Raw genomic sequence first — 27,204 nt, 5'->3', positions numbered from 1 at the left:
CTACTGGACCACCAGGTACTTGTAAAAAGTTTGGGGGGGGGGGGGTTCGGGAGGGTCAGGTTGGGTTTAGGGATTGTTTTGGTGTGCCGTTTTCCCGCCCTCCCCCAAAACAATAAGAGAACCCCAGGAACAAAATTGTGGGGTTCTCTTATCGGGAGCCCCCGATTTCTGACGATTTTGAAAATATCATCCAATATTTTCAATCGTCCGAAGCACAATTCACATCCCTAGTGGCCAATGTAAACACAATATTTAAAAAGGTCTCCAGGGGTGATCCAGGAAACTATAGACCAGTGAGCCTGACTTCAGTGCCGGGAAAAATAGTGGAAACTATTCTAAAGATAAAAATCATAGAGCATATAAAAGACATGGTTTAATTTAAAATAGTCAGCATGGATTTACCCAAGAGAAGTCTTGCCTCACAAATCTGCTTCATTTTTTTTGAAGAGGTTAATAAACATCTGGATAAAGGTGAATCAGTAGTTACAGTGTATTTGGATTTTCCAAAGGCATTTGACAAAGTCCCTCATGCGAGGCTTCTAAGAAAACTAAAAAGTCATGGGATAGAAGTGATGTCCTTTCATGGATTACAAACTGGTTAAAAGACAGAAAACAGAGAGTAGGATTAAATGGTCAATTTTCTCAGTAGAAAAGGGTAAACAGTGGAGTGCCTCAGGGAGCTGTACTTGGACCAGTATTTTTCAATACATTTATAAATGATCTAGAAAGGAATACGACGAGTGAGGAAATCAAATTTGCAGATGATACAAACTTAGTCCGAGTATTTAAATCACAAGCAGAATGTGATAAATTTCAGTAGGACCTTGCAAGACTGGAAGATTGGGCATCCAAATGGCAGATATGTGGACAAGTGCAAGATGATGCATATAGGAAAAAATATCTCATGCTGTAGTTACACAACATTAGGTTCCATATAAGGAGGTACCACCCAGGACAAAGATCTAGGCATCAATGTGGATAATATATTGAAATTATCAGTTCAGTGTGCTGCAGCAGACAAAAAAAGCAAATAGAATATTAGGAATTATTAGGAAGAGAATGGTGAATAAAATGGAAAATGTCATAATGCCCCTGTATTGCTCCATGGTGAGACCGCACCTTGAGTACTGTGTACAATTCTTGTCACTGCATCTCAAAAAAGATATAGTTGCAGTGGAGAAGGTACAGAGAAGGGTGACCAAAATGATAAAGGAGATGGAACAGCTCCCCTATGAGGAAAGGCTAAAGAGGTTAGGGCTGTCAGTTTGGAGAAGAGATGACTGGGGGGGGGGGGGGGGATATGATAGAGATCTTTAAAATCATGAGAGATCAAGAACAAGTAGATGTGAATTGTTTATTTACTCTTTCTAATAATAGACTAGGGGGCACTCCATGAAGTTAGCAAGTAGCACATTTAAAACTAATTGAAGAATATTCTTTTTCACTCAATGCTCAATTAAGCTTTGGAATTTGTTCCCAGAGGATATGCTAAGTGCAGTTAGCACAGCTGTGTTTAAAAAAGGTTTGGATATTTCATGGAGGAGAAGTCCATTAACTGTTATTAATCAAGTTGAATTAGAGAATAGCCACTGCTATTACTAGCATCAGTAGCATGGGATCTACTTAGTGTTTGGGTACTTGCCAGGACTTGTAGCCTGGATTGGCCACTGTTGGAAACAGGATGCTGGGCTTCATGGATCCTTGGTCTGACCCAGTATGGCATGTTCTTATGTTTTTATGCTATGAGATAAAAAAAATTAAGATTTGTGAATTTTCCAAAATCTAGATTATTGTCATCGATAGAGCTGTTTAAAAAATATATAACTGAAGTATTAAATATTGTCCAGTATAAAGAGATAAAGTTGTTTAAGTGTTATCTTTTTGAATTAAAAAAAATAATCGGACCTGAAGGGGTAGCTGAAGTACTGGTTTCTATGAAAATGCAACACTGCAAATATTATACCAAGCGCTAGACACCAATACACCAAGCCAGGGTTCAAATCCTACTGCCGCTCCTTGTGATCTTGGGCAAGTCATTTCACCTTCCATTGCCTCAGGTACAAATTCAGATTGTGAGGCCTCTAGGGACAGGAAATACCTAAATATAATTCACTTTGAAGCGGCTAAAGTGCGGTATATAAATAAATAAAATAACATATTAGAAAAACAGAACAAACTTCTATCGATCCCTACAGAGAAACTACATGCTAGCAGAATACCTCACCTACGGCTGATGTTGAAAGCAAGGAAGCATGGTCACTACCTGGAGAGCGTGAGCCCCTGAACCACGTCATGACTCAGGGAGGAGCCCCAAGTACAGTGGGAGGTGAGAGCATGCAAGCACGGATGGAGCAGGAACAGAGCAGGACTGGAACTAAGGCAAGAAACTCGGAACAGGAACAAGGCAGACTCAGCCCTCTGCTGGACCTACATGCACCAATGAGACCCAGCAATGCAAAGCTGGTCTCAGGAGTAGCCCTCCGGCCACTCGGAAGCCCTTACAGACCAGCCACTTGGGAATGACGAGTGCGTGAGGCCAGACAGAGGTTGATGATTTGGAACTTGGAAGACACAGACGATGACTTGGAACTTGGAAGGTACAGGTGGGCACTGTCCCTCAGGGCACGCCACACAGCCCCCCATGGGCTGGTCATGGACCACCCTGTCCACTTTCTTGCCCTACACATGAGACAAGTGCCAGAAGGGGATCCAAGCAAATGAGGCTTCAATGACCAGAAACGGGAACCAGATCAATATGGATTTACCCTCGGGGTGGCCATCTGGAGGACTCGAAGAGCTGGAAGACTCGGAACTTGGAAGACTGGGAACATCAGGACTTCTGGAACAGAACATCAGGACTCCAGAACATCTGGAACATCAGGACATCAGGAACATCAGGACATCTGGAACTAGGACAAGGCAACGAAGGAGATCCTCTGAGGAACGAAACATCGAAGAAATGGAGCGAAGAGCCATCTTATGCAAATGAAGACCATGGAAGATCTTGACCCGTTGAGAAGGAGACTGGTGCGCCACTTGTTACAATGTTATTATTTATATGTCCACAGTCTGAGTGTCACCAGCCCCGGCGCATATAAACAACACATTGACAAATTTGTTCTTAAAAATTTCAAAGCACATGATGCGAGAAGTTTCATTACTACAATTCACAGTTTTCTGAAAAATTCATTGGCAAAAGATCATCTTTACATATATATAAGACATTTGTACACAGCTCCTGAGGCAGCCCCTGTGTGGGGGCCGAAACTCGGCCTGAGTCGGGCCTTTTTACATTGGACATACAAGTCTCCTAATAAAGCATCTTAACGGACATTTCCTTTTCCCACCACTGGCCATTTAAATAGATTGAAGAGGCACGCGCCGGCACCTAGGAAAGGCCCAGGAATGGAAGCAGGACCGAGCCCAGCGGCATCCCTGCTGTGTGGTGAAGAGAAGTCCTGGCGGTGGCACATAGGCTGTACAAGTAGAGGCAGCATCAGCTTCCTGCTGCCTGAAGATATCCTGGTGGTGTCTTCCCCCGCCAAAGGCAGAGTCAGCGGTGGGGGCTTTGAGCCGCAAAGATGAAGGCTTCCTGGGGACAGCACTAGGCCATGAAGACATGTGTTGGTGGCGGCTCCTGCCACCGCGGGAGGGAAAGTACAGCAGCGGCCTCCTGCCATGATGCTGGAGATCCTGGCAGCACTTCTTGCCGCGGAAGGTGGCGATGGCAGGAACGGCTCCCTGTCGCGAACAAGGCAGCGATGGCGGCTGGGCCGCGGGGAACGGCAGAACAAAGACCGCAACATCAGGGCCAGGATAAATGAGGGCCTGCTCGCGGAATGGATTCCGTGAGCAGGATCATAACATGTAGTTGCACACAAATGTTTTCCTCTCTCATATGCACGCACGCACACACACACACACACAAACACATTTTCTCTCTCACACACACACACACACATATATTCTCTTTTATTTACACACACACTTCCTCACTCACTCCCCCCCCCCATCTGCAGTGAAAGCACAAGGGGCAGCAAAAGCCTCTTCCTTCCTCCCCAGTGACTGATGGTATTTTTCCTTTTTCTTCAGACTGTGGGGTTCAATACTGCTCCTCCTTTTTTTTCCCACCATGCAGCCCTCTGCTCCTGGTACAGTGCAGGCCAATGTTGCTTCTTCCGGTCACACTGCTCCTTCTCCTGATGCTCCTAAGGGCCAGTGCTGCAACCTGCTTCTATGCCTGACAGCACAACCATCTGGGCAGGAAGGAGGAGATATTCCCACTACCTACAGAAATACGGCACTCTAGGTGACTGCCTAGCCCATCTAATGCTTCCATTGGCCCTGTAAGCTGGTAGTATAAACAAGTATTCTTTGTAATTATAAATTCTGTTTGTCCCTGTGTGTCATTTAGTGCATTTCTATAGCTTGTAACGTCTCTATCAATTCTGCATTTTCAGTAACTAGTTTCTTGCATGTGGACCACATTAACCAAAGACATGAAGTATTTTTCATAAAGTGTGATTTTCCTGAAGAACAATAATGCTCACATTTCTTTTATACATCAAAACACTATTGATTTCATTAGCCACTTGAATAGTCCAGGGATTGAGTCCCAAGAACACGATAGATTTTTTTAAACAAACTGGGGTTATCCACACCTATAGCAGAGAGTGCGAATGAAGCACTATCAGAATCTAAAGGGAAATCAATTTTCTTCTTACGCCAAAACATGGTTAGATCTTAAAAATCAATGATCCACACAATGGTGCGGGAAAGAGCCTCATTATGCTTTGTGTATCAGAAATGCTCTCTTTACATGAGAGGAGAAGTTTGAAACCTATCAGGAATTCAGTGAAGATTCAGGGAGCTGGACATAAAACACCAACTTCAGACCTCCCTGTAACTACACCTAAGAAAAAGAGAAGCCTCCTTATAGATGAAAGCAGTTTTAGTACAAAAAGACCATCTCAGGACAGCAGGAAAGATAATAAGATTGCCAAGTGTCACTTCCTGTCAAGCCTAGAAACCACAGATTCACCATTTCATAGACTGGCAGAGGAATGAAAATGCAGATGAGACAAGAGAAAGATGCAATTTTCAGGGACAGATATAAGCAGGCCAGTATTTAGTAAGCCAGTTAGTGACCAAGTTATCTGGTTTTAGTTAGCCAGATATGTTGTCGTGAATACTCAGTGAGAGAAACATTTCACTGAATATCCCCGATTAAAGTCATCTAACAGTAGGCAAATAACTTTAAACATAACCAGCTATTCTTTTGAATATCACTGGTTATATATAGAATGATTCAGCTAAGTTTAGCTGGATATCTTTAGACTTAACCAGAGATATTCAAAAGAATATAGCCAGTTAAGTGCCAAAGTGTTAAAAAAAAATAAATGAAAACAGATGGCGGTCTATAGGTCCTAACTAGCCCTCCTCCTTCCTCACACCCAGGATCCAAAGGCTCAGCCATGCCAGGCCAAGCCTGCCGCCTTTTTAAAGCACTCTGCATTGGATTTTTTTAAAGGGGCCATAGGGTCAAAGCCAGTCTCTTCCCCTCCACCCCAGCCCCTCGGTCTCAGTTCCCATCATTTTTTTCCCAAATCTCTTTATCTCTGCGTCCCCCTTCTCCTCCCAACGCCAACCCTTACCTTCCCACCCCTTGCTATACCTTTAAATTATGTTTATCTTTAGCCTGGATTGTGGTAGCCTCCTATCATGACCCGAGCCTGATATTTTTGATGTTAGTTATCAGTTACGATAGAAGCTTAGAAACATCAGGCCCGGGTCAAGTTACGAGGCTACTGTGATCCAGGCTAAAGATAAATATAATTTTAAGGTACAACAAGGGTGAGAGGATAAGGGATGAAGTGAGAGAAAGGATGAAAGCCCAGAGATCAAGAGATTTGGAAAAGTAATGTGATCCAGGAGTGGGATGGGGGGAAGGGGAGAGACCAGTACCAATACCCAGCCTTTATATTTTTCAATAATGCGATTCAGGGTGCTTGGGGGAAGAGGCGGCAGGCTCGGTCTGCCAAGGCCAAGCCTTTGGAGCTTGGGTAGGAGAGAGGAGTGTGGCTGATTAGGGCCTGTAGACCCTTGGGGTTTTTTTTTTTCAATTACGATTATCACTTAATAGGATATTTTTTGAAGATATCCAGTTAAGTACAGATTATCTGACCACACAAGGATGGGTAACTTTAGACCTGCTCTGAAGCAGGTCTAAAGATATCTGGCTAACTTAGATATAGTTCAAAATCAACTAAATTAGATGCTTCCCGGATCAACCCCAGGACACCTCTTTTTAATCTGGCTAAATTATAGCAAGATGACGACTTATCCTGCTAAAAGTTCGCCAGATAAGTGGCTGAATATTGCAAAACTTGCCATTTAGACAGATAATTTGTGAGTTATCAGTCTAAATGGCTTTGAATATTAACCTCTTGATGACTGGTTATACTATATATGAACATGGAACTGAAGGGACATCAGACATCATGACAAAGAGGATCTTTGACCCTGATGGATGGAATCTCCCACCAGCACCCTACACACACCCTAGACTGGGTGGTCACAAACCACTGTACCACTGCGTGCTCTACCAACCCAGCCGGGCTGGTCATGAACCATGCAGAGACGGGAACCAGATCCTCAGGAAATCTCTCGATGAAGGCAGGATGAAGACATTGGGAGGACCAGGGTGACAGGAACATGGCACATATGACACATCAGGAACATGGTGAAGACATCAGGGCTGGAACAGAACATGAAGAAGAGACCAGGAACAGATTGGGATCCCAAAAGGAAATGCCAAGCTGGAGCAGAAGATGAGGAATCCTAAAGAAGTACTGACTCCTTGTGAAGGCAATGGCTGAATGCTGGAGGAGCCCTTTAGAAGGGCTAGAGAAGATGACACCCAGGAAGGAGCTTGAAGGTGGGACCAGAGGGACCCCTCCCTACTGGCCCTTTAAATAGCTGAAGGAGGCCCGGCCCCGTACCCAAGGAAACAGGAACAGGAAGTCTGCAGGACCCTGGACAGCGGCCCTGCAGATGCTGACACTGAAGCAGGAGAGGAGCCGGAGCTGGGCCGTGCAGGTCACAACATTGGAGGCGGCAGCGTCCTGCTGCTCAAGGAGGTGGAGCAAGGTGGCGTCCTGCCACTGAGGAGCAGGCCGGAGGCCTGCCGTGAGACAGTGTGGGTGGCGACTCCATGCTGCGGGAGAGTGGGCTGGAGCCGCGGTGAAGGTAAGATTGTTAGTGGCCTCTCTGCTGCGTGGGGGATCCTGGCACGGCTCCTGCCTTGCCGACATGATGGCGGCCCGGGCCATGCAGGTAAGAGGCCTCCCGTGGCTCCAGCCATGGGAGGAATCGCAACAAAACCTTTAAACTAAAAATTTAACTATATATAAATATATATGTATATATATAACACCACTAATATATTAAATGATTTGAAAGATGCTTAATGTTGCAAGATTTATAACACAATGGCAAAGAATATCAAAAGTATTCAAAAAATAATTAAAAAAATAAAATTGGCACAATATATTTATCAATTGCCCTAGTCAATCATTCGTCATTCACACTACTTCTAAACTCTCTGTAGTGTTATGCATTTATAACATGTGTAGGTATCAACATAAAACTTCGTCAAAATACATACAAATTCTTTGTAGTGAAATAATGACACACTTGCAATAGAGCTGAACATCAAGAAAGATACTTTGTGAATTGCAAATGAGTCACATGGAAGATACCTAAGGGGATACAGTTGAATTACAGTCCACAAGAAAGGATACTTTGTAATTGTTTCTCAGGACTGTTATTCCAAATATGTTTCTGTAGTCTATGTTCTACTTATTCTCTCTGTCCTTACAAAGGCCTCTGTTTCGCCATCCAGGCTTCCTCAGGGAAAATATTGTTCATAACTATTCTTGCATTGAATATATGGACTGTATTTAGTGAAGAGTATTTGGTCTCTTATTGTTGATTTTACTAGAGAAATTAAATATTCTTTAAAAAATGTTTCAAATCAATCTTTTTAAGCAAACATTTGTCTAACCTTTGTATGTAGATGTACCAATTCAGTGTCTTAAGACTTCAGCTGTTAATTAACAGCTTGCTAAGTGCAGCATAATCATCTGTGAATTATCTGTGTTGTCTTAGCCTGTTGGAAACCTTTTCAAGTCTCTTTGGCCTGGATTTATCAAAATGCACTAAATATCACCTGTGATAGAAAAAGGGGTATGTTTTATGGTAATAGGCACTGTATTGCAATAAAACCTATGTGAAGGGCTAACTTACTACAAATTGTGATAACGTTTTTGCACTTTGAGGTAAGTGTTGGAATGTGGTATTTCCTACATGTAACCACTGGGGGGATCATGTTTTGAGAGAGACTGACTAGCTGTAATGCCCTCACACTAGATAGGTATTTATATCCCTACGGGAGGCCCACCAAGTCACTTGAGGTGAGCTTTAGATATTAGTGTAGGGGTTAGGGGCCATTTTGACATTCAAAGTGAGACGTGTGAATAGAACAGTGCTCTCTTGTGAAGATTTGATCACCCGCGGAGTGAGGACACTCACCCAAAGATGAGATTTATGCAGTGTTCTCTCAATCTAGCTTGATGTTACCCAGGTAAAGAGTCCATCAAGCTAGGTTGAGAGAACATTGCATAAATCTCATGTTTGGGTGAGTTTCCTCACTCCAAAGGTCATCAAATCTTCACAAGAGAGCACTGTTTTGTTCATACGTCTCACTTTGAATGTCAAAGTGGCCCCTAACCCCTACACTAATACCTAAACCTCACCTTGAGTGACTAGGTGGGCCTCCCTTAGAGATATAAATACCTATCTAGTGTGAGGATATCATGGCTCTTTCTCTCTCTCTCCCTCCCTCCCTCCCCCTCCTTGATAGCTAGATTGGCTCTGTGGGAACTGTAAATTACCCAAACTAGTATCCATGAAAAACATCACAACAGGTGATACAGCCATAACACAAGTTATCATATAGCTTAATGCTACTGAAAACATCATAATTAAAGCCATGCAATAGGGCTTCAGTAAACCCAGCCCACTCTTGCCCCTAACTCCTCTCTTTTTTCAGATTTGCATCGCACCATACAATATGGTGCTATCGCATGCATTAAAGGCTTATCACATGCGTTAACAGCACTTTTTGCATGCGATAAGGCCTTAACGCATGTGAAAACACCTTATAGCATTTTGATAAATGAGGGGGTTTGCTGGAACTGTATCTGGAGAAGATTTCAATACTACTTTGCAGTACAGACGCTGTGCTGTTAGTGTCACATTGGGCTCTTAGCTGTTTGTATCTGGTGGTCAATTGAATAGAACTTTATTGACCCCTGTGGAGAGTTTCAGCCTGCTTCTGCCACTGAAGCCCCAGCCCCAGCATAGCCTGCCTTCACCCCCAAACAACCTCATTACAGCCTATAATATCCCAGCACCAGCAGTTCCCCTAGATCAAGCCCTCTCCTCCAAGCCAAAGCACAGCCTTTTCCCCACAAGCCTGAGCCCCAGCCACTCTTTCCAGATATTGGACTCATTCTCTATGGGCTAGGAGCTCTTTGCAACAAGTGCACATATACAACCTCTCACCAACTGGTAGATAATCATACATGAGGCATGAAGTGCAAAAGACTGAATAGTCTTCCTCACTGCTGGATTAGCCTGCATCTTAATTTTGTTCAGTTGTTAGCAATTTAAAATTTTAAGGGGCTAGGAATGTTCAAACTAATCTAAAGCTGGGCTGTAGGAGCTGAAGTCTAGATTGCTCACAATGTACTCTAGAGTCTTCTGCTGGAGCTGCTGCCTTCTGGTTATCTGATGCTAAAGGGAATATGGGGGCTGTAAGGCTCAAACCTAGATGTCTTGCAGTGTTCTCTGCTAGGGCTGCTTTAAGAAGTATGAAAATAAGCCTTCCAGTTTACTGCATCTGGAAACAGTTTAGGGGCTGTTGGAGCTGAATTCTATACAGCATGTAGTGTCCTCTGGAGTCCTTTCCTGGAAAAAGTATGCAAATGAGCTTTCCAGTTTTCTGCACTTAGAAATAGTGTGAGGACTGTGCAAATTGAAACCTAGACAACTCACAGTGTTCTTTGGAATCATCTGTTCAGAGAAATAAGCAAATAAGCCTTCAGGTCCTCCAGTGATAGAGTGCTTGGGTTGTGAAAACTGAAACCTAGATGGCTCACAGTGTCCTTTGTTGGGACTGCTGGGAAAAGTATGCAAACAAGTCATCCATTGTTTTGCAGTTGGTAACCGTGTGGAGGCTGCAGGACCTGACATCCAGCCACATCCCAGTGTCCAAGTCCTCTGCTGGGAGAAGTATGCAAGAGAGCCTTCAGGTTCTCTGGTGCTATAAAGAGTGTGGGGGCTATGAAAGCTGAAACCTAGATGCCTCATAGTGTCCTCTGGATTCCTCTGCTGGAGCTGCTGAGAGAAGTATGCAAGTGTGCCTTCCAATCATCTGCTACAGACAGATACCACTTCCTCCTAAGTGCATTATATACACAGATGTTTTTACCCTATAGGAAACTAGACAAGAAATGAAGTCAGCAGGTAAATACAAGCAATACATTAATGTTCCAAGTCAGTCAATAACAGGGCAGTTTTAACAATTTTCAGTGATATTACAATGCACACTAACCTTCCTAAAGTTTCAACTGAACTGAACGAGCCTTTTTCTCTAAAGGAAATAAAAAGCAAAAGGAATTCTGTAAGTGGCATCAGCTGCACATGAATAGTATGAGCTTGGTGCCACTGGACACCTTTATCTGTTGCACAAATTTGAATGAAAATGGATGAATGCTTCAAACTTACTAGTTGGGGGAGAGAAAGACAGACAGACAGACATGGTATGTGTGTTTGTGTAAAGGTTCAAGGGGAGGGGCACACAAATGATGATCTTTGAAGCCCATTTTCCTTATAGGAAGCTAAGCTGAAAATAAAGACATAGAATCATAGCTACCATGATTATAAATTAACTTTCTAAAAAACCTAAAATAGTATAGTGAATTTTGTGTTAACTCCTGCTATTAAGGTTAGTGACATACACTTGTTTATTGTTATGTATCTTTTTAAAAGTAAAATCTAAATATTTCTCCTGTCTAACTCAAATAGAAAAACATATTTGTTAGGTTGCTGCTCATGAAGGTCTACTTTAAGTGCAGTAAGATGGGTGGACTTGTCATGTTATGTTATTCTATACTTTTATCAGAGCTATAATAGTACTCTCAACAATACGTTACTGAGAAGGTAATAGCCAAATGAACAATCAGCTGAGAATAAGCTAAACACCTAAAAAAGTTAACACAAAATACACCGTGTATTACAGGAAACATTTTTTTCTTTCTATCTTTCCTGTAATACACGGTGTATTTTGTGTTAACTTTTTTGGGTGTTTAGCTTATTCTCAGCTGATTCTATACTTTTATACTGCTTTCATTTTAAACAAAATCAACCAAAGGCATTTTATATCAAGCAAATACAACAATCAAAATATATTATATATACTATATAGCAAAAGCTTGCATAAGAAATACCTCCATAATCTGGAACCAGGACTCAAAATACCACTCTACTCTTACTACTGGGATTATTTATTTATTTATTTATTTATTTATTTAAAATTTTTATATACCGACATTCATCAATGATATCACATCGGTTCACAGTGCAACGCAAACAGAAGCCTGGAATAGCGCTTTACATCGAACAAATATAACAGGTATTTAGGGGGGGGAGATATAATGGGGAAAATAGCATTAAGAATTGTAACCAAAATTTGCAATTATATACAATATGTACATTTATAGGAGGGTATGTAATATAAAGATTTGGGCAGAATTTGAGAAGGGGGAGGGGTGGGAAGAGGGAGGAGTGGGGAGGGAAAGGAGGGGAGGGTTGCAAGGTGGAGAGGGAAGGGGAAGTTAGGTGTATGCTTTAGTGAAAAGCCAGGTCTTAAGCTTCCGCTTGAAGGTTTTTAGACATTCTTCTTGCCGTAGTTCGACTGGCATTGAGTTCCAGAGGGTCGGCCCGGCGATTGAGAGTGCACGGGCTCTCAATCGCTTAGAGACACAGTTCACATAAACATTATCAGCTTAACTACTATTAATATGAAATGGTGATCATGTGGCCATTTACTCATAGGCGCAATGTTTGTTTTGCGGAAATCCAACAATTTTATGAATATTTTGGATTTCAAAGCAAAAGAAAATGTAATGAAATATTGTAGCAACATAGAATTGGGAACATTTTTCTATCTTTTTATGACTGATTTTATTTGTTTTTTTGCAAAATCACTAGAGACATCTACAATTGACAATAAAGAGATCTCATTCATCGATGTCATATGACCAGAGGGATTGTAGGACTGAGGAGCAATAACAATATCTGACATCTTGGATCAATATATAGGGATGTGAATCGTTTTTTAACGATTAAAATTATCGTCCGATAATTTTAATATCGTCTTAAATCGTTATAGAACACGATACAATAGACATTCTAACGATTTATCGTTAAAAATCGTTAAATCGTGTTAGTGCGCACTAACGGGAGTTAGTGCGCACTAACTCGAGTTAGTGCGCACTAACTGAAAATGATACAAATTGACACTTTCCAGGTCAGTAAAGGTCAGTTAGGAATGAATATGTGTTCCTATTGGCTGGCTGCCCTCTTATCTATTGATGTTAACCAGGTTCCCACTGAGGTGATGGTTGGGGGGATGGGAAATGGAAATGGAAACTCAGGAACACTAACAGAAAATGATACAAATTATTGACACTATCCAGGTCAGTAAAGGTCAGTTAGGAATGAATATGTATTCCTATTGGCTGGCTGCCCTCTTATCTATTGATGTTACCAAGGTTCCAACTGAGGTGATGGTTGGGGGGATGGGAAATGAAAACTGTTTGTAGTTGACAAAAAAAGTAATGTGATCAGTCAATATGACTAGAACCTGTGCCCTATTCCTGATACCAGGGGTGTTGTGATCTTCCTGCACTCAGTGCCCTATCCCTGATACCAGTCTGAGACAGCTCCCTCCCTGCATTACTAGTGAGAGGCTGGCTTCACAGACAGGGGGGAGATGCCTGACCCTCACTCCTGACTTCCCCAATGTCCCAGCTAGTGAATGGTGTGTGGGTGAGGGGGGGGGAGGATGGTGAAGTCTGAGACAGCTCCCTCCCTGCATTACTAGTGAGAGGCTGGCTTCACAGACAGGGGGGAGCTGCCTGACCCTCACTCCTGACTTCCCCCATGTCCCAGCTAGTGAATGGTGTGTGGGTGAGGGGGGGGAGAGGATGGTGAAGTCTGAGACAGCTCCCTCCCTGCATTACTAGTGAGAGGCTGGCTTCACAGACAGGGGGGAGCTGCCTGACCCTCACTCCTGACTTCCCCCATGTCCCAGCTAGTGAATGGTGTGTGGGTGAGGGGGGGGGAGGATGGTGAAGTCTGAGACAGCTCCCTCCCTGCATTACTAGTGAGAGGCTGGCTTCACAGACAGAGGGGAGCTGCCTGACCCTCACTCCTCTGGGGTATTGTGATCTTCCTGCACACAGTGCCCTATCCCTGATACCAGGGGTGTTGTGATCTTCCTGCACGCAGTGCCCTATCCCTAATACCAGGGGTGTTGTGATCTTCCTGCACACAGTGCCCTATTCCTGATACCAGGAGTGTTGTGATCTTCCTGCATGCAGTGCCCTATCCCTGATACCGGGATGTGTGCAAGAAGATCCCAACACCCCCGGTATCAGGAATAGGGCACTGTGTGCAGGAAGATCACAACACCCCTGGTATTAGGGATAGGGCACTGTGTGCAGGAAGATCACAACACTCCTGGTATTAATAGGGATAGGGCACTGTGTGCAGGAAGATCACAACACTCCTGGTATTAATAGAGATAGGGCACTGTGTGAAGGAAGATCACAACACCCCTGGTGCCAGGGTTAGGGCACTGTGTGCAGGAAGATCACAACACTCCTGGTATTAATAGGGATAGGGCACTGTGTGCAGGAAGATCTCAACACCCCTGGTGCCAGGGTTAGGGCACTGTGTGCAGGAAGATCACAACACTCCTGGTATTAATAGGGATAGGGCACTGTGTGCAGGAAGATCACAACACCCCTGGTGCCAGGGTTAGGGCACTGTGTGCAGGAAGATCACAACACTCCTGGTATTAATAGGGATAGGACACTGTGTGCAGGAAGATCACAACAACCCTGGTGCCAGGGTTAGGGCACTGTGTGCAGGAAGATCACAACACTCCTGGTATTAATAGGGATAGGGCACTGTGTGCAGGAAAATCACAACACCCCTGGTGCCAGGGTTAGGGCACTGTGTGCAGGAAGATCACAACACTCCTGGTATTAATAGGGATAGGGCACTGTGTGCAGGAAGATCACAACACCCCTGGTGCCAGGGTTAGGGCACTGTGTGCAGGAAGATCACAACACTCCTGGTATTAATAGGGATAGGGCACTGTGTGCAGGAAGATCACAACACTCCTGGTATTAATAGGGATAGGGCACTGTGTGCAGGAAGATCACAACACTCCTGGTATTAATAGGGATAGGGCACTGTGTGCAGGAAGATCACAATACCCCTGGTATCAGGGCTAGGGCACAAGTTCTAGTCACATTGACTGATCACATTACTTGTTTTGTCAAGCTACCAACTGTTTCCATTTCCCATCCCCATATACTGTCAGTGGGAAGCTTGGTAACATGAATAAATAAGAGGGCAGCCAATAGGAATACATATTCATTCCTAAACTGACCTTAACTGACCTGAAAAGTGTCAAATTGTATCATTTTCAGTTAGTGCGCACTAACTCCCAGTTAGTGCGCACTAATCGGAAAAAACGATTTTTAACGATTTTTTAACTAAAAAATCGTGCCTAACACGATTTTCTTGCCCTGCCACACGATTTCTATCGTTAAGACGATATGGAAAACGATTCACATCTCTATCAATATATGTTTCAAAAAGTTTGAAATAATTCTGGTCTAATGCTGTTTTAATTCAAACTCTAATGTGTTTTTCCTAATGATTAGCCGTTGCCAATTAAAAACTGTACATTAGTGAATACATACCAGCAGGAGGCAAATGTCTTATTTAATGTTTCTATTAATATTTCCTTCATTTGTTTCAAAAAGATGCTTTTCAAATGGAGTTCACTTAAACATATTCATGATTGCAAATATTCTATCATCCACTCTAAGTCACTCTATAAATTCCTAGTCACTGTCAAAATATATGAATAAAAATAATTGGGGTGGAATCACTTCTCAATGGCTCACATATTTTGAAATATCTTCCAGAATAGAGCCCCTATTTTAATCACTGTGTTCCACCCTTATGAGAGTGCTTCAATATTTTAACATTTTCTTGAAATTCAAATAAAACATTTCTGTTCAGCTTCAGCTCAAAATCTATGTCTAATAGAAACATCTTACAGCCCTTTCTTGCGGTCCGACGCTGGTCACATTTTGAACGACTTTCTTCATTGGGGACACTGCAAACTGTCTCATCTCAAAAAAGAGCCTTCCCAACAATTGAAATGCATGTAAACATCCATTCCAAAAGCTCCTGTAGTCTTGCAATCAAAACAATAGTTATTGTCAAAGGACCAATCATGAAATTCCAAGACTAACCAATCAGCATCTATAAACTTTAAATGCAACGTGTAAATTGGTTAAGAGGATTTAATTTCTAATTCCTCATTTAGCTCAGATGGGGCTACTGTATTTAATTTAAAAATCCAATACTGTTCCTGAAAATGTAATAGGTCTTCCCTGATGCCCCTTCATTGTGAAGACAACATTTGTTTCAAAATAGTCCACTGTAAATCAGTAAAATTATAATGAAAATCCATACAATTTGTACAACTGGAGCTGAAGTTATACCTATATTCAAACAGCCTCTATGTTCTGTGAGCTGCTTCTTTGTGGCATGTTTCATCCAGCCTACATATAACTTAAGGCAAGGGCATATTAATACATATCACAAACATGGATAAACAATTTGTGTTTGAATTTTGGACAACCCTGATATGTGTAACTGGATGTTCCCAAATTGTCCCTACACATGCACTGGCATGAAAAACCTAATTATTACATGCCAAATGTGAAAGTATTTGATAATAATCTGAAGCTTAAGTATCAGGCATCACTGTATGCACCACTCTATTTTGAATATTGGAGCCATGAAAATATGCTATCACTGACGGTTCTTTAAAAATTTTGTGTAGAGATAATATAAGAACATAAGAACATAAGAAAATGCCATACTGGGTCAGACCAAGGGTCCATCAAGCCCAGCATCCTGTTTCCAAAAGTGGACAATCCAGGCCATAAGAACCTGGCAAGTACCCAAAAACTAAGTCTATTCCATGTAACCATTGCTAATGGCAGTGGCTATTCTCTAAGTGAACTTAATAGCAGGTAATGGACTTCTCCTCCAAGAACTTATCCAATCCTTTTTTAAACACAGCTATACTAACTGCACGAACCACATTCTCTGGCAACAAATTCCAGAGTTTAATTGTGCGTTGAGTAAAAAAGAACTCTCTCCGATTAGTTTTAAATGTGCCCCATGCTAACTTCATGGAGTGTCCCCTAATCTTTCTACTATCCGAAAGAGTAAATAACCGATTCACATCTACCCGTTCTAGTGAATAGAAGAAATAATTAATGCTGATTTAATAATATAATTGTAAAACCAGATATAGTAACTGGTGAATCTATATAAGATTTGTATTGTAAAAGGCTATGACGATCCAAATGGAGATCTCTCTTGTATGCCCAATGGACCGCAGACTGCAGATAGCCACATTCCAAAAAACACTGTTCTAACTCCTGTGCTTGCTTATGATATTCCTCGAGATTCAAACAAATATGAAAGATTCTGAAAAACTGACTGATGGGAAGACCCAAATTCAGGGAACGTGGGTGATTCCTCCCCAATGATTTTTATTCATCTATTTTTAATAGTGACATGTATTTTACACAGAAATCTTAGTGTGGATTACATTTTGTTTCACTGTATAAAGTGGTTTCATTTACACGGTTTTGTCATGCCAAATTATTTAGGACTTAATATTTTTCAGAATGTCTTCCATTATATACACAATTTTAAATTGAAATGCATTAAGGGGCGGATTTTAAAAGCCCTGCTCGCGTAAATCCGCCTGGATTTACGCGAGCAGGGCCTTGAGCGCCGGCGCGCCTATTTTCCATAGGCCTGCTGGCACGCGCAGAGCCCCGGGACTCGCGTAAGTCCTGGGGTTTTTTGTTGGGGGCGTGTCGGGGGCGTGGCCAATCGATGCGGCGTTTTGGGGGCGGGATGTGGCATTTCGGGGCGGGCCCGGGGGTGTGGTTTCAGCCCAGGGCGGTCCAGGGGCATGGCCGTGCCCTCCGGAACCGCCCCCGGGTTGCATCTCGGCGCACTAGCTGCCCGCTGGCGCGCGGGGATTTACTTCTCCCTCCGGGAGGCGTAAATCCCCGGACAAAGGTAGGGGGGGGGGTTTAGATAGGGCCGGGGGTTGGGTTAGATAGAGGAAGGGAGGGGAAGGTGAGGGGAGGGCAAAAGCGAGTTCCCTCCGAGGCCGCTCCGATTTCGGAGCGGCCTTGGAGGGAACGGAGGCAGGCTGCGCGGCTTGGCGTGCCCCGGCTGCACAAAATCGGCAGCCTTGCGCGCGCCAATCCTGGATTTTAGCAGATATGCGCGGCTACGCGCGTATCTACTAAAATCCAGCGTACTTTTGTTTGCGACTGGTGCGCCAACAAAAGTACGTGAACGCGCATTTTTTGTAAATCTACCCCTAAATATAGCAAAACTGTCAATGATCTGGCTTCAGGAATAGTGGTGGATGGAAATTTAAGTGTAAATCCATTTTCAAAATTCCATAGCAAAGGATTTCAGCCTTTGATGTAGCAAGGACTGGGGAAAACTGATGTTAAACTCAACCAAGCGTGTTTCAGCCTTGTTCAAATTAAACAAAATTTGCTGATTTCCCCAAGGTTTGCTGTGGAAGTCTGTCTCACATTCCTTTGTGGATCTCAGGGAGATCCAATTTGGATGCACATAAATGCATATACTATAGGTTTTTTCATCCAATTCTCCTCTAATTTTCATGGATCCACTGTGAATTTCACCATCAATGGGTCTTTGGAGGATTGTTGAATTGGTTAACAAATCTCTGTTTTGTTTTGGGTTTTTTAAGGAATTCACAGATCCACATCAAAGATTATTTTTTAATCTTCTGGAGAAAATATAAACCTTGGAAATGTGTTTAAAAAAATAAAAGTTTAATTTTTCCGGTTTGTATAGATGAATACTTAATACTATAGCCCATGCTCTGTACTTTATGTAATATATGTACTAGAGATGCAAGAAAGGTATTTCTGAAATCCATTAGGAAAGCAGTGATTCTTTTAACTAAATACATTGATGCTCTTTAAATCAAAAAAAGTTTCTCACATTATGTTAAATAGGATGATTCATATTTATTATGCATACTGCACACAGTCCTTGGGCTGAATCCCAATGAATACTGATATTTGAGGAAAGCAGTGTAGGTGTATTAAAATTAATCAGTCTTGGAGACAAACAATGCTTTGTAGAAAAATCAAGTACTGCCTCTTTACTATGACAAGGAATGACTATTATCAGAACATCAATTCTTAAAATGATCCCTTCGTTGTGTTACTATTCCAAGGGTGACAGTTTTAATTTAGTTTTCTTGTCTCGTACTGATTTAAGACAGCACTTTATTATTTAAAAAAAAACACAGAATACAAGCTGTAATTTCATTCTCTCTTTCTTCACAGGCAAAGAAAGGAAATTATGCTTTCTTGTGGGATATAACAGTGGTAGAATATGCTGCTCTAACAGATGATGAGTGTACAGTGACTGTAATTGGCAACAGCATTAGTAGCAAAGGGTATGGAATAGCACTCCAGCATGGCAGCCCCTATAGGGATGTCTTCTCACAGAGGTAATGTGAACTGTGCTACATTTCAGAAAGTTTTTCTATTACTTCTCTGTTCAGAATTGTGATTCTCCTACATACTTAGGATGTGAAGGGAAGGGTTTTTTTTTTCTATTTTGGTTTGTTTTATTCATTTTTGGATAATTTTGCCTTTATTATTATTTTTTTTTGTGGGGCATTTATTTTGGAAAATGGTGCACAGCATTTGAAAATAGTGTGCTCTACTTTCCAAAATGATTGAAATCCCCCCCCAAAAAAAAATTAGGGATTTTTGGGGTGATCATGCATTCATTTTGAGTAAAACAATCCAAAAAGAAAATGCCTGATTCAGTTTGGATTACCATTCATTTTAAAATAAATGTACATCTATAATACTCAGTAAGGAGGCAATATTGAATTTTTTTTTACAAGAGTAATGCATTTTTACCTGCATAATAATATGGTTTGAAAACTGCAGATATTTATATATGCATACAAAAATTGGGAAGAATTAAAATAAGTGAGGGAAAACATGCATGGTAAATGCATTTCAAACCACTGTTTGTACTCTTTGGCATGTACTTTGTATCTGCCCCCATGCAAGTGCAAAGGACACATGTGCAAGTATCTGAATTGTGCGTGTGGCCTGAATTTTCAAAGATAAACTCTGCAAAGTGTTTCCCTTTGAAAATATGCTTGCCTGCAAACTGCACATGGGATTTCAAAATTGCCCTTCAAGTATGTATATTACAGGAGATATATCTGATAGCTTACCTTTGGATACTGTGAACTCTATTGCTATGATTTTCTGGTTCAAATCAGAAATACAGTACTATCCTGTGACAGGGTATATACCCAGGGACCCCAGAACACCTAAAGAAACAAGGGTTAGTTATCTGGACCCAATCCAAATTTAAAACAGGGAATTCTGGGTACAGGCTGTCTCCTCTGCTCCAGGGATATAATGTAGGCTGAGATGAGAGCAGAGGGAGGCCCCAGAATGTAGGAGAGAAAAGCTTGTGGATTGACCCCCGAATACAAAGGGAAAATGTGGCCCCTTCAGGATAGCTGACATTTTTGAGTGGTATTAGTGAGTTGGAATTGTGAATGTGGAATAATGTTGGTTTATTTGCACTGTAAATAAAGCACACAAAGATAAAAAAAAAAAACCTTGACAGCTTATTTCTGTGCCACATATCCATTCTGCAATAAGAAATGGAAATAGTATTTTATATAACTTATGGTCAATTACTATCATTGTTTACAGTAAAGTCTGCTGATAATCTTTTGATATCAGCTCATGTTTCACTTTTCATTATATTTATGCTTTCCTTTATTGCAGTATACAAACCAGCGATCCAACACATACCAAAACATTTAGCCCTGGAGTATTGTTTGAGGGAAATATTCTCAGATGTATTTATATAGCATATCAAGTACTTAAACATCAGATACAATCTGTATTTCCATGAAAAGTGGATACAAATATAGCCTCTAAAAAAAGAACCTATTAGCAAACACTACAAGAAAATGTCAAACTAAAACTCATTCTGTTATTACTCATGTCCCATGTGTAGCTCTGTTCCACTCCTGCTTTCTTCCACCCTGCACCTCACCCCTTCTCTTAGCTGTGCCACAGGCCCTTTGTTCTACTCTGAAGTTGATGACTATAGCCCCCTCCTTTGCTATTCTGTACATTAGTACCAATAATGCCTCCACCCCCTCATTACTTTTTAGTAATTATATTTATCTCTTACTTTTATTTTTATCTTCTATCCTGTTAATTATATATCATACCAACTGTTCCATGTAAACATTATTGTTTCTTGTAAACCGATACGATGTGCAAACGGTTATCGGTATATAAAAGCTATTAAATAAATACATAAATAAATAGTAAGTACAAAGGCACTGCAGTTCAAGGAGAAACATTTGTAAAATACACAAAAGTTTAAACAGTCTTCAGGGTTAGACAGACATGGTAGTTGGTGACTACCAAAGCATATAAAATATATTATGCAATGTGTAACTACATTAGACTATTTTACAGAATATAAAAATATATAAGCATGAAGAAAACATAATTAAATAAATCAATTTCACAATAACAAAATAACAGCAACAATAATTATTCCATCTGACCACTAGAGCTAATAGTAGAATAAAAAATCTATGCGATCTACCTATTTGATCACTTGAGGTCATTTGTGCGTTATGTACTGAGGCCTGCGTAAAGCAAAGGAAAAGTCCAAGTGGTGAAAAATAAAGACTTCAGGACCTCGGCAGTGCAACACTTTCTAGGCTTGTGCTACCCAAAAGAAAAAAGTTGCCCAATACCTAGAATTCACAGATCAAAGACTTCCTTTGACTCCCTGGAATTCCAAATGTATTTAGATCAAATCTCCTGGGAATCAGATTTCACCCCTGAAATGGCAGAGATTTCAGATCACATGCTGCTGATCCATATGGTTCAGTTCATGGTCGTCTTCTCTGGGTCCTTGCTATTACCGGATCCTGCTGGTCCTGAATAAGCTGCATGTCAGTGATGGTGAACATCGGTAGTGCAATATGTGGTAAAGTGCCACATTTTGTACATGCCTCACTGAGAGAGAAAGTCACAAACAGATACAACATAAGTCTTGCACATGCGAATCATAATTTAATTACAGGTGGTAAGATGTCAGCTACCTGGAACTTTTAGACACCAACATTGCTTTGTTTTGTTTTGTTTTCCAAGACAGGGTTATGAGATAAACAGGGTCTCAAACTGATGACAAACATGAGATATATACAGGAGCTCTATATCTATATCTGGTCAACTCAATGTCCCTAGAAAAAATAATCCCTAAAATATCTTTCTTCCCACTGGCCTTAGTCACAGACACTAAGGAGCGGATTTGAAAAGGGTTATGCGCATATATCCTCAGGATTTATGCACATAACTGCTTCTGTGCATGCCAAACCTATTTTGCATAGGCCCGGCGACGCACACAAAGCCCTGGAACGCGCGTATGTCCTGGGGCTTTGTGAAAGGTAAGTGGTGGGGGTGGTGCCGGGTAGATAGCACAAATGTAAGTCGTGCATGTAGGCTTAAAAATCTGGCCCTAAGAGTTACATATTCAAAAGCCATTTAGGGCTAGATTCATCAAACTTTTGCATGCAATAGGAAGAGAGGTGTGTTTTATTTATTTATTTACTGCTTTTGTAAACCGTCATTCGGTGGAGCCATCACAACTGTTTACAAGGTAATAAAAGAGATAAATAGTATACAACATATAAAAACAAGAATACAATACTGACTGGTAAAAGCAAAAAAGACCACATCACTGAAACCCTAATGGAATTACACTGGTTACCTATCGAGCAAAGAATACACTATAAAACCCTGTGTACCATACATATAATTTAATACATAATGACAAAGCTGAATGGCTGAATACAGCCCTCCGCGTACACGTCCCTAACAGAAACCTGAGATCAGCAAATAAGGCTTTACTGACCATCCCCTCAATTAAAACAGCTAAACTAACCCAAGTAAGGGAAATAGCACTTTCCTTAGCAGGTCCAATGCTATGGAACTCCATGCCTACCGAGATCCGCTTACAAAGAGACATCAAAACCTTCAGAAAACATTTAAAAACTTGGCTATTTAAACAAGCATACAACAAAGAGAAAGGAGAGTAGAACACAGGGAAAAAGAAAGCGATCTGCAGAACACCCAAGCACACTACCCCAATCTACACGGGTATATATCCTATTTTTATTTTTTTAATATTTTTTGCTCACCAAAGATTAAGTTTATAAAAACTATCTTAAACCTGTTACAAAAAAATGGACATGATATAACACATCCAGTTATGAAAATTTATAACAATCTATGTTACCGTAAAGTCTTGGCACATGTTTAGTGATAGAATTTATTATCTGTTTCCAATATTGATATTTGTGCCTTATTGTAAACCGTTATGATGGTACCTAACTGAATGACTGTATAGAAAAGTTTCCAATAAATAAATACATTAATTAATTAAAAAAATAATAAGACAGAGTGGAGCAAATATTTTTTGTGATCAAATAAAAAACAGAGTTAAATAAAAGATATTATAAAAGGAAGAATACATATTAAAAGCATTTCATAACAGAGAAAAGGTGTAGTATGGTTAAATGTAGGGAGGTAAATGTAGGAAGGTAATTGCATTGTTAAGGGTCTTGGTATGTCTTCATAAATAGCCAGGTCTTGATATCTTTTTGAATTTCTTTAGACTCAATTGTAGCCGTTATTTGACAAGAAGTGAGTTCCACAACGTTGGGCTTGCTAATGAGATCACATGTTCTCTTTCCGAGAGGGAGTTGTTGATTTTTACTTGAAAGTTACGATTTGTGAGGTAGGATGAGAACCTTTGAAGTGTATTATTTGTGAATCCAATTTCTGTTAGGCAGTCGAGAAAGATGGAATGGTTTACAGTGTTGAAGGTGGCAGAAAGGTCTAACAATGTTCTCTCAACTTAGCTTGATATTACCCAGGTAGAGAGTCCATCAAGCTAGGTTGAGAGAACATTGTAAAAATCTCATTGTTGTATGTTTCCTCACTCTGAAGGACATCAAATCTTCACAAGAGTGTACTGTTCTGTTCGTACATCTCACTCTGCATGTCAAAGTGGCCCTTAACCCCTACACTACTACCTAAACCTCACCTTGAGTTACTAGGTGGGCCTCCTGTAGTAGCATAAATAGCTGCTTCCTATGGTGCTATAACCAGAGTCTCTCTCTCTCTCCCTCCCTCCCTCCTTCCTCTCAGGCCATTTCCCAGCCTAAAAATGCCCAAAACACAATTTGCAAAAAAATCACACAGCTTAACACCAATGAAAAAGGTGTAGTTATTTTCGGCATTAAAATTGTGCGATATCATGCGTTACAGCTTTCACTTTGTAAAGACAGTCTACTTTTACAAAAATCCCACCCCAACTCCTCCCCTTTTAAAGATTAACATCGCACCATGCGTTATGATGCTTTTCACATGCATTAAGATGTTTTTCGCATGCGGAAACACCATAACACGAGTTGGAAAATAATGGATAATGGGAAAGTTATCCATCTAAATGGCTTAGATGCTTATTTATAAGGCGTATCTGGCTAAATTCTAGCCGGATAATGATTTATCCGGCTAGAATTTAGCCAGGTAAATTGGGGGCATTCCTGGAGTGGGAGGTAGGCATTCTGGGGAGGAGCAGAGTTAGCCGGTTAACCTAACTGGCTATCTCTAGATGTGCCACAGGGCAGGTCCAAAGTTTGCCGGATACAACATATCCGTCTAACTGTAACTTATCCGGGTATATTCAGCAACGTGACTGCACCACTGAATATCCAGGTTAAGTTAGCCGGATATGTGTATCTGGCTAACTTAACTAACCACTCAGCAACTGAATATTTACCCCTAACTAATTAACATTTTAAATGCCAGATAGCTGGCTGGAATGAAAGAGTTGCTGTATGTTTTCAGTTTAAAGCAGTTATGAACAACTTGCAGGGAACTATGAAGAGTAAGCATGTTCCAGTTGATATATATATATTCCACGATTTGGAATTTGTAGCAGCCAGAAAGGGCGCGGTGACTATGAGATAACATTTAGAAGAAGGAAAGGATTTGAGATCCTACTACTTGGGAACATTTGACAAGGAGTCTTCAAAACGTGTTAGCGAGTAATTTGTATCCATGAAGAATTTTAAGATAATTTGCAAGGAAATTTAGTTTCCCCCTGATGAAGCCAAACAGATGGTGAAACATTGAGGCCTCTGTGTTAGAACCTAAGCTATAGCTGCAACTTTTTGAAAGAAAGGGAAGGTGGTTACCTTTGAAGATACAGCAGCAAGGGATGACATGAACATTTGTGGTGAAGAGGGGGGTGAAATAGTCTTCTTGGGGCATTTTTAGAAAGACTAGGGATTAGTGAAACTGAAAATTGAAAAGTATGTATTGGGAATAAAATTTACTGTGATTTTAGTCATATGGATATGTTTTTGAAGTGATCAATAACATATTTTTGGGAAAAGAACGTTTATCCTTATATGTAAGTATTATATATATATATGTGTGTGTGTGTGTGTGTAATATACCTAATCACCCTACTACCAGACTTTTATATAAATCTTTTATTATAAATTCTGCTGCAAAATTTATAGTTTTAAAACTTGCACCTTATAATGGCCACCCACTTCTTTTAAACCATACATACATACCCCATATGTACCAAACACACTACACTAAAGCCCATCAAACACACTTTTAAAAGTCAAACCATCATTATCATACTTCCAAAATCTTAGCAGTTTTCACAGGATAACATACTCATAAACTGTCGCATTATCCCAACATAGGCATAAGTTTTGCCATGTAATAGGCTTCTTCAGGAGAACTCCATATATTGCACCAAGATTCCCTTCATGTAAAACCATCACACAGGAAAATGTCCAATCATTTGTCTTAAATTGGACACATCCACATCCATCTTGATTCAGGTGCTCTGTTCCTTCTCTATGGATTGGATTAAAATATATCTCCAAGTGGTGAGGGTGGACAATGGTTGTCACGGATAACCCAGCTATTAACAAAAATCAACAACATCTTTATCCTCCATGTTTCTAATTCATTCCTGTTAGTATTTAATAGGGATGTACAATAATTTAGGATGAATTAGGCAATTTCAACAAAATTGTTTAATTAATCCTGGTTCGGGGAACCTGAAATCTGCACTAACCCGTAATTCGGGTCCCCTGAATTACAAAGGCCCGAACCACGGAAATACAAAATTTCCTGCGGTGGGCTGAAAACGAAGCCCAAACCAAAAGATTTGGCTTTGCACATCTCTAGTATTTAAATTATAAAATTTATTCATCAACCCTTCCTATGATTCTAACATACCTTTGTTGTAGCCTCAGTTGAACTACTCAAAAGTTTAACATTTTTAGACATGCAATATCTTATGGGATCACAATGGCTACTGATTAAGATTCACACTATCACTGTTAATGAAAAAATAAAATTGACTGTGCTTCTAATTGGTTTATTATTATCAGCACTTCTGCTTGCATAATCCTAACTCCTGGGTTATTCAACATCCTGCATGAAACCTGATTGCCCAAACCCCAGCCTGGGACCTTGACAAAGAGCCTGAATTACCAAGCATTGTATCCATTCTGTGTATGGGAAATAAAGTTTAATAAATCAGGTCCAGAATGAGCCAGCCCAAAAGAGCAAATGCTTTGATGGTAACTTTAAAATGGGCGCACATATACATGTGAATATGGATGCACGGTTAGATACACGTCAATTTTATATCCTGAGTGCGCATACATGTGCATGTTATAAAACAGCCCTGGCATGCATATATTTGTGCTCCTAATTTTACAAATGTGCACGCATAGCTGCATAATGTGGCTTTGAGCTGCACAACTGAGGTAATTTTATAACAGGCGCACATCCACGCCATGACCAGTTTCACCAGTTCATCCAGCACCAATTTTCCCAGTCTACAGCTGGGTCTGCCAAACCCTCCTGGTTCTTTAGCCTGCACTCCGCCCAGATAAAAAAACAAAATGGAAGATGGTCAAAGACAGGAAGCAAACAAAATAGAGGATGACCAATCGTCTTAGCATTTGAGTTTCTTTTATTCAAAATATAGTTTAGGTCCATAGATAAAGAGTTAAAAATTGCCCAGAATTAAAAGATGCCTGACTCAGGCCAAGTTTCGCCCAGGGGTAGAGCTGCATCAGGAGCAGTAAAACATTAAATTATCATCTAATTAGTTAAAAAATAGATACAATATTAACAAAATCAAATATGGAAGGAAACAACTTGACATTGCACAAACAATCTTTAAATGAATATAAATTATTACATTAAATTAAAATTATAATATTTAAAAACAATGACTATATGGCACTGATATAAAGAAATATCACAGAGCACAGATAAAATATAAACAAACAAATTGTCAAAGTATCAAATCATGCATGCATGCAACTATATATATATATATATATATATATATATATATATATATATATATATATATATATAATCTTACTTTCTTACTATTGTTACCTGTTTTAGACAAAAGTTTTCAATTCATCTAAAAAGCATACCCCCAATGGAAAGTAAAATGAGTGTATTATTTGCAATTTTTCTCCATGTCAGTATTCGT

General features: G+C 40.6%; 1 protein-coding gene across 1 annotated transcript in view; it reads left to right on the top strand.

Annotated features, from left to right (window-relative positions):
* GRID1 (glutamate ionotropic receptor delta type subunit 1) overlaps positions 1–27,204 on the top strand; it is a 2,200,418-nt gene that overhangs the window by 2,129,791 nt on the left and 43,423 nt on the right. Inside the window, 1 exon segment of the mRNA XM_029609310.1 lies at positions 18,864–19,030. Within this exon segment, the coding sequence (XP_029465170.1) occupies positions 18,864–19,030 (167 nt within the window).

The sequence above is a fragment of the Rhinatrema bivittatum genome, chromosome 7 (genome assembly GCF_901001135.1).
Source record: "Rhinatrema bivittatum chromosome 7, aRhiBiv1.1, whole genome shotgun sequence".
In the NCBI taxonomy this organism is placed as follows: Eukaryota; Metazoa; Chordata; class Amphibia; order Gymnophiona; family Rhinatrematidae; genus Rhinatrema; species Rhinatrema bivittatum.
The sequence above is the reverse complement of the archived record's forward strand: the minus strand, read 5'-3'. Positions and strand labels throughout refer to the sequence as shown.